The following is a 9,141-nucleotide window of genomic DNA, read 5'->3' as shown; positions in this document are numbered from 1 at the left end:
TGAAGCATTATGTATGTACAACTACATAAAACAGATCCTTATTAAGCATGTCACATCTGGGAGTAAAAAAAAGACAATTTATTAAGCTACCTGCTGTGTAACTCTTGAGTGATCACATGATTACTCACATGTGCACTATTCTTTTTTTGTTTTAATCCTTACATTTTTTCTGCAAAACAAAATTCTAATTGTAATTTTTGTATGAATGTCTTAATATCTTTAGTAGCAATCTACATATTAAATTAACAACAATCTAATATATTTGTATGTATAGATAGATAGGGATGAAATAATGGGGAAATTGGCTGAATTGGGAACAAAAAGCTGGTAGACAACGTACATCAAATAAATCTTGAGGAGAATTTAGTTCCACAATTCAATAAGTATGGAAGGTGATTGCAAAAAACAATTAATATAAACTTTATTCTTGTGGTTTGCACCCCTGATAAATGCAAAAACAAGAGAAAGAAAAACTGCTGTAACATCCTTTCAAATGTTTAAATCAAATGCAAACATTAATGGGCTTAAAACAACCTTGTTCTGAATTATACTTTTTGCTTCAGTCAACGTATTTATCATCAAAAAATATATTTTGTACAGTCTACTCTAAAACACCTCTAAGAAGTTATGTGCTCACCTCTGTCTCGTCCACTTAGGATCTCATTATTCTTAAATTTGTGAGTAAACGTGAAGTTTTTTTTGTATTACTTATATCTTTCACTTACCGACCTCTTCACTTTTTCACATTTTGTTATGTTGCAGCCTTATGTTAAAATCATTTGAATCCTTTTCCCCTCATCACTCTACACTCAATATCCCATAATGACAAAACAAAAACAGGATTTTAGATTATTTTTTTTTGTGCAATTTTATTAAAAAGAAATTACTGAAATATCACATCGACAAATATTCCCACCCTCTGCACTATGACACTTTAAATTTAGCTCAGGTGCCTCCACTTTCTCTTGATCACCTTTGAGATGTTTCTAAACCTTGATTGGAGTCAACCTGTGGTCAATTCAACTGATTGGACATGATTTGGAAAGGCACACACCTGTCTGTCTATAGATCCCACAGCTGACAATGCACATCAGAGCAAAAACTAAGCCATGAGCTCAGAGACAGGATTGTGTCGATGCGCAGATCTGGGTAAGGCTACAAAAATGATTTCTGCTGCATTGAAGGTTCCCGAGAGCACAGTGGCCTCCAGAGGTATTAAATGGAGGAAGTTTGGAACAAGCTGGACTCTTCCTAGAGCTGGCTGCCCAGCCAAACTGAGCTATCAGGGGAGACGGGCCTTTATAAGAGAGGTGAACAAGAACCTGACGGTCACTCTAGCTGAGCTCCAGAGATCCCTTGTGGAGACGGGAGAGAGATTTCCAAAAGGACAACCTTCACCTCAACACTCCACAAATCTGGGCCTTACAGCAGAGCGATCAAATGCCTCTGCAGTGTTTCTGTGTCTGGCTGACTAAAAGACCTTTTCAAACTTGATCACATAAACATTATAAATGGGCCCTTTTGTATTTCCTGTTGCGATGTTGTAGTAACTGACAGGAAGTAAACTTGGACCAAAGCTGTTGCTCTAGCAACAGAACAAGAGCCAGAGTACTGTAGAGGGCAGCCGTTAAGGGGCTGCAATCCCATAAGCCTTTTTTCACAGAAGACATTTTGACTTGTCGCAGCAGGAGAAGCACAAGTGCAAATAATACAATTAATGATGGCTGAATTCCATTTAGCGGCTTTGAGTTCAGGGTCCTGCTATGAGCATGCTGGCTCACTGTCACTCTCACTGGAACACTTGAATGGAGCAGAGCCATCGTTAGTGTCATTCGCAGCGCATTAGTAACAAGTCAACATTGGCAAGCTGGCACCGTCATTTCCGTCCAGTGTCTGACATTATACTGCGAGGTGACATGCTGCCGGAAGACGGTGTGACGATGGAATAGTGGAATACATCCATGGTGGAAACGCGAGTGCCAGCCGGGCAGAGTTCATTGTGTTGGAGTAAAGAAAGCGTAGCTTAGTGTTATTTAGAAGATCTTCAATGTCTGAATATTTAGATGATTTCCACAATGTGGATGATGTGTTTGAATTCGATGGCCGCCCGTATTTATTTGAGCTGGAGTATACAGATGAAAGGCTCATTGAGGAGCAGACGAGGAGAGAGAGAGAGAGGGGCAACAAGCAGAGGAGGGTGAACCAGCTGCTGCAAACATCTGGAGACTGGTTCCTGTTGGTGCTGTGACCCCATCTCTGCCCTCAGAGGAAGAGTGGCCACAGAGACCTGTTTGCTGCCCGATATTCAGATTTCACAACGAGACTTCTCCTTGAACGGGACTTGGACATAATAACAAACAGACAGGATCAAGCGAAAGGTAAGAAAAACATTTTATTTCTCTGTAGGGTCCTTTCCATAATGTCGTCAGACACTTATAACAATCTGAGCCCGTCGGTGGGAAAAACAAGAACATTTAGTGGACGGAACGTTACACGTTTTGCAGCTGCCGGTTACAGGCCCTCAATACTGGACCAATTAAAAAAAATCTTGTCCCCATTAGTCACTTAGACACATCCACATAGCAGGGAAAATAGCGTCCAGTTTGAAAAATACCAAAGTTACCCTTTTTATTGAATAGCTGGTCTAGAGTGATCCGGGCCTCTGATTCAGCTACTTATGTCAATATATTTGTTTTGTTATTTTTAGAAATTTTGCATTTTATTTTTACATAACCATTATGGAGTATTGACAGTAGATTGATGAGGGGAAATGTAATTCAAACGATTGTAGTATAAGGCTGCAACATCACAATGTGAGGAGTGAAAGGGTCTGTATGCACTGTAAGTGTTGTAGCAGTGATAAAATACAGACCCTGACTTGTATTCATCATACTTAGTATGTGCATGTAAACCTTAATCAAAAGTCATGACAAAGTTATGATCAGCATTCACACCTTTTATTTATTTTTTGTCAAAAAAGCACAAACATAAAAAAGGAATATTGAGTAAGGCAGTTTGTACATCAGTCTGGTACACGCTCCCTCAGCTGGAGGAGCATCTCCGACTAGAAATACATGAAGCAGAAGAAGAAATCAGGCCGTTCTCCTTCTAGATTTCATGTAAAACTAGACTTTACTGCATTAGAAAAGGAATCTAATGTCTGGATGCATCATCACTGATGACAGTATTCAAACATGAAAACCCTAAATAGCAACTACTCGTGAGTAAAACACAACTGTGAGGTGTGTTTTAGAAAAAGCAACATCCACTCTGAGTGTGTGTGTGATTGGAAATGAGCAGGAACAAAATCATTATGCTGGGACTGAATTCCCCTGATCACTATGTCTACATAACATTTTAAACTTTTTGAACACACTTTGCTTGTATGTTATTTATACTGTTTATATTTATAACTCCACGTCTTTGTCTTAAAGGTTCTTCTCTAATACACAAGGGCAACAAAATCATCGATGTAAGCAGAATAAATCATTTGGCAACAGACGCAATCCACCTGATAAGGCAGATAAAACTTTTTACATTTCCAGTTTTCCTTATTTTATAAAATGTATGGAAATTAAAAGCATATGTGGTAATAACAGTTTGACTGCCAGACGACACCGTGTGTGTGGAGGATTTTGTTTAAACGAACAAGCATGAATTTAAACCCAGATTCAATACAAAAAATCACTTAGTTTCTCCAGAAGAGACACATAACATGTACAAAAGACAAGTATGAAATGCTTGACAGAATACTCAAAAGTAGGATCATGCAAACAATAGATTTTTTTAAATCGCATAAGAGACAAAATATTAATTCTCGTCTTAGTCTCTCCTGCAAATCAAGCACGCGGATATTATCAAACCTTTTAAGCGGTGTTATTTTTTTTATTTCGATCAAGTAGGGATTAGGCCTTGAGGCGGAAATCGCTACTATAAAACAATAACAGTACCGAGAGGAAAATGTTTAATCCTAGATTATTATTCTGTTAAATACCAAAATAAATCTGAGAACGGATTCTCAGGGTGACTTTGTAATTTTCCTGAAAGTACAGAAGCAGAGCCACATTATTTAAAGCCCTGCACAGTAGCAGAGGGTGCATGAGAGACATGAGGGATGTGAGGGAGCAGTAAAATGGGATTAATAAGAGTGGTGGTGGTGGAGATGCATCGTGGGTAATAATCCTTAACTGGGGCAGCGTGAAAGGATAGGATGGATGACACCAACCCCCCACCCTTCTCCCGCTCCACGGGGTAAAAGGCGACCCCCGTGAGCAAATCCACCACCCTCCATCTGTGACTGTGCTTTTCAAGAGCCTCCCACTGCTCTGGTGTTATTATTATAGGGAGAGGATTTACTGTCTGAGAGTCAGGCTTTTATTCCATCAGGTCGTCTCTACTCATGAGATGGAAAACAAATACTGAGAGAGAGTTTTCCTGAGAGAAGCAAAGCTGAAACCCTCTGTGTGTTTGTGTGGAAGTCAATGGAGGATACAATGCTAAGAGTCATGCCTGTGAGTGTGTCTGTTCAAATGAGTGTGTAGGTACAGTAATGTCTGTGTGCAGCAGTGGCTCCCAACCTTTTTGGCTTGTGACCATTAAGAGAGGTGTAAAATGATGTAATTCACAAGAAAAAAAAAAGAAAAGATTAGAGGAAATGATTAGAGAATATGTGTTTTCTAGGGGTGGGGAGAAAAAAATCGATATAGCAATGTAATGGTGATATTTTGCGTGGCAATACTGGATGTCAAGTATCGATCTTTTATTATATAAACTAACCTCTCAAAAATCCGACAGGCCAGGCCGCTATTCTGTCTTTCAGAGGTTGTAGCGGGCTGGTATCATATGAAACTAGACAACCTAAGGAATTAGTACCAACCATGTCATGTTAGCTTGTCAGGAAGAACGCTCCACAGTTGCGTAAAATTTTGGTGAGGAAAAACTGGCACGCCCATTTTCAAAGGGGTCCCTTGACCTACGACTTCTGAGATGAACAGAAGTGAAAACTGTATCTCGTTAGATAAAACAGATGTTGACAAACTGCATAATTTGCCGTTGTAATAAGTTAGGGATAATGTACAGAGTCTTGCATCGCCCTGAAGGGATTTATTTCACAACAATGACCGGCTCACTGTACATTATCCCACTTATTATACGGCTACTTACTTAAGAAATCAATAATTTGACACAAAAAACGGTCCTCCAGAGTCGGACATCAGAAAATGCGCCCATAGCAACGGTCTGCTATGAAAAAATAACAGACTGTAGAACGCCGTGATTGACCAATCAGAATCGAGTATTCAACAAAGCCGTGTAATAAATCGCAATAAATCTTATCGCAATACTCAGCATATCACAAAACGTTTAAAATAAGATCGTATCGTGACTTAAGTATCGTGATGACATCGTATCGTGACTTAAGTATCGTGATGACATGGTATCGTGGGGCCCAGCCCTCGTGTTTTCTAAGATTTATCACCTGTATGTTGGGAACCACTGGCGTGCAGACTGAGAACACACTGTGTAGGAATGACCTGGAGAGAAAATGTAAGTAGATGAAGGAAGCAGCACAGACACATGAAGTTCTCTGTAGCACCCTGTGAGGAACATGATTCAGTCGGCTGTGATCAGGAAGGGGATGTAAGAAGAAAAAGATGTTTTTTTAACCTAATGTGACCCAGATTTGATTTGATTAGATTATTTAGTCTAAGCTTGAACGCAGCAGGATCACATTGGGTTAAATGTCTGCTTTTTCCTTTTAGTCCCTATGCCATCTGTTATGATTACATGAACAGTATCCTGTATCCGTCAGTGATGTGGAGAGAACTGATCCACTTTAGACCGTCTTCCTCGCTGTTAGTACCCTGACGATGCTGCCCACTCCTCCAGCTGCCAGAGCCTGGAGACACAGGGAGAAAAATACGGTCAGGCTGTTTTATTTTAGTACTGAAACTGAGTCTCTGTTAAGCTCTGGTAGCTCAGCTAGAGTTGTGGCATCTTGTGGCCACTTTAAGTCCATCTCGAACTTGCCTTTACAGTCCTGCCATGGGCTCAAACTACAGACCCCAAACATAATGCTGAAGAAACATTCATTAATCTGTCGCCATTTATAAACAATTATCACTTTTCTTTGACAGGTTAGAGTAGAATTAGCTACATCTAAGACCCAGTTCACATTACACCACTTTAGCCCTGATTTTCTGCTCCCCGACAGTTTTTGGAGCACATCAGTACTCGAGCGTATTGTGTGAACTGTCCGAAGACGCGAGCCAAGAGGCTCTCCAACGCTCGCCGATGCCTCGCAGACACATTCCAGATATCTATCATGCTAAATATCTGGACCTGTCGGGGACTCTGGCCACGAGCTACAGCCAATGAGAGCGCAAGACGCAGGTTGAGGGGAAACCTGGGGGAGGAAGTGTCGCCTGTAACAATAGAAACTTACTGTATGTGCTGCATTTGCAACACGGAGCAAAGTTAGCACCTAGAGGAATAAATAGTAAAAGAGCGTGGAAACCGGTGGAAACGGGCATTTTTGTAAACATGTGCCAACAGCAACATCAGCAATGTGTCTTGCGTACGGTATCACGTCATTCACCGTGTATTTCCTGCGTGTTTTCGCTACAAAACGTAGTTTGGAGACCTCATCGGGGATTCCTCCCGGCGAAAGATCTTGCCGTGTGTGACCCCCTGTCGCCGGTCAGTCATGTAGTGTGAAAACACAACGACTTAAAGACGATTACGAGACCGCAAGTTGTGTAGTGTGAACAGTACTGCGATCTGACGACTTTGAAAGTTGTGTAGTGTGAACTCAAAACAAGGTCGCAGACTTTATGTTTGAACGGTCCTGGAGGTGTTTTAATTTAAATTTTGCTCATCTGTGTCATCTCAAATATCAACTCCTCCCTCTAGTCACATAGTTTTATCTATAAATCAATAGTTTGTCTAGAAGGATTTTAGGAAAACTCCCCCCGTCTCTCTCCCCCTGACACTTTTATGATTCATGTTAAACAATGAAGTGCGAATATTTACCTTTTCGTGCCACTGCAGTAGGACCGCGCTGCTGTTTTCTGACGGCCTCTCGAAGCCTTTGTAGATGTATTTCATCAGCAGGTCCACGCCATTCTTGTCGAGGGACTGCACCCCTTTCTCAATGTCGCTGCTCTTGAAGGCGCTGAGCACCTTCAGCACCAAACCCTCAGCACGCTCCTGAATAGAAAAGAAGAGTTGATCATTAGCCTGGTTCCAGACCTCTGAATCACTGCCCACATCTCCAACTGTCCATTTGTTAAGCTATTTGGATGGAAGATATATAATACATATAATTATACAGTAAAACAAACTGGCAGTTCAGTAAAAGTTCATGCAAAACTTATTACTGACCTAAATCGCCACAAGAGTTTAGCTGCATTTCAAAATAATCCATCAGCACCGTCACCATTATTGACCAAGAACAGCAAACTCACCTTGACGTTCTGGTTCTTTGTGTTGATTGGCGGGTTCTTCAAGACCGCTTGTAAAGCCTCCATGAGATTTCCTGTGCAGGGAGGGTTAAGGATGCAACACAGCACAGCAGGAGCAAACTGAAAACATTTGAGTGTTCTCAGGTTTATGATCAGTTTACTGGAGGCGTGGGTCCGTGGGATTTAAGTAATCAGGGTGACTGTGGGTTCCTTGCTGTCTGTGGTAGGGGTGTAACAATACATCGATCTGGATTGATATCGATTCAATGATCCAATATCATCGAGGTGAGAAATAGGCATTACAGTAACAGAATATTGATTCATATTTGATCAGCGCTGCCTAGTTTGACCGTTTGATCGGAGTTCACTAGTTATTAACAGCTGCTCAGAGACGGCAGGCTCCAGCTCGGCTCTGATTGGTTGTTTTCCTCCGGTCTGTGAAATCTTCCAGATGCCATTAGGAGCACCGGAGGACACAGAGGCAAATGATTTTTTTCCAGATTACCTGTCTCATGCACTACTGTCAGGATATAGTCACTGTTTTATAAAAATAATTTAAAAATAAATACATTTTTAATCATATTTGCTCAAATTCTACCCACTGCTGCTTTAAATAGGCATATGATATCGTCTCATATCAAGCCCCTGAAGTGAAAATCGTATCTTGGTAGACTTTGTGACATCAACAAATATCGTCTCGTCCAAAGAATCAATATAATATCGTATCCTGATGAAACTTGTCATTTACACCCCCTAGTCTTTTGGTGGGTCTTTTGCACATGTATTTTAATGTAAAATAAATAAATGAAATGACATGTGCAATATAAATAGCATTGCCTTGCTTTTATATTAGCATACAGATAGCCATCTTAAAGGATACAGAGTCATCGCTATAACTGATAACTGCACAGGCTGTGAAAAGATCCCTTCTTAGGGCAACTTAAATGCAAATAAAGGCAAGTTAGTTTCGTTTCCATGTTCCTATTTTGAGTCATTGTCAGACATGAACCTCTCCTTTAAGTCTCTGTAACATGAGGTGGGAGGAAGCTAGTCTCATATAATGAGGAAGTGCTGCACTTTCATGCCTTATAAGGTCTAAAAGGCTGAAACTGCTGCCTACAGCTTCTTCAATTATACCCAAATGGTAACTGCTGTAGAGCAAAGAGTAGACAGACTTTTACCTCTGCTTCTGCAACATCTTTCTAAACTAACCTGCAGAAACGCAAATGGAGCTGCACGACTATACATCTGTTAATAAACTAAATTACAGGATTAAATGGTGAGCTTGTAGTTATATAAAATGCATACTAGCTTTGTGGTTAATATACATACATAAAAAGCTTGTTCTGTCTTGGAGCAGAAATGTCAGGAATGTGACAGCCAGGCAAGTCTGGACAGTGACCGGCCTACTTCCAGAGCAACCATTCAAACATGCAGCACATATACATGTATACAGAGAGAGAGGGAGCAGATAAACACACTCAGACTGGTTGTGTTCCTGCAGCAGACAGACAGCAGCTAGCTAATCATGGTAAGGATATTGTCTGATGAGTGAGTCCACCTCAGCCTCGTCAGGACCCAGCTGGTTCTCTCCTCCTTCGTCTTCGTCCACAAACTTGTTCTCGTCGTACTCGTCCACGTCCACTCCTCTGAAGCGAGCCGTCAGCGTGTTCTTCGCCAT

General features: G+C 41.0%; 1 protein-coding gene across 1 annotated transcript; it reads right to left on the bottom strand.

Moving 5' to 3' along the window:
- Nucleotides 1-2,941: 2,941 nt before the first annotated feature.
- On the bottom strand, nucleotides 2,942-9,141 carry arpc5b (actin related protein 2/3 complex, subunit 5B). The gene is made up of 4 exons (XM_074634864.1): nucleotides 9,013-9,141; nucleotides 7,464-7,547; nucleotides 7,030-7,206; nucleotides 2,942-5,896 (listed from the first exon to the last, which is right to left on the bottom strand). Exons 1-4 carry the CDS (start codon nucleotides 9,139-9,141, stop codon nucleotides 5,834-5,836), a joined length of 453 nt encoding a protein of 150 aa, XP_074490965.1. The 3' UTR covers nucleotides 2,942-5,833.

Source organism: Sebastes fasciatus, chromosome 5 (assembly GCF_043250625.1).
Source record: "Sebastes fasciatus isolate fSebFas1 chromosome 5, fSebFas1.pri, whole genome shotgun sequence".
NCBI lineage: Eukaryota > Metazoa > Chordata > Actinopteri > Perciformes > Sebastidae > Sebastes > Sebastes fasciatus.
The sequence above is the reverse complement of the archived record's forward strand: the minus strand, read 5'-3'. Positions and strand labels throughout refer to the sequence as shown.

Coding starts and splice junctions, on each gene's coding strand:
- arpc5b (XM_074634864.1), bottom strand. CDS start 9,141: ATGGCGAAGAACACGCTGACGGCTCGCTTCAGAGGAGTGGACGTGGAC. Junction 7,548..9,012: donor ACGAGGCTGAGGTGGACTCA/CTCATCAGACAA, acceptor TGCATCCTTAAC/CCTCCCTGCACAGGAAATCT. Junction 7,207..7,463: donor CAAAGAACCAGAACGTCAAG/GTGAGTTTGCTG, acceptor TTTTCTATTCAG/GAGCGTGCTGAGGGTTTGGT.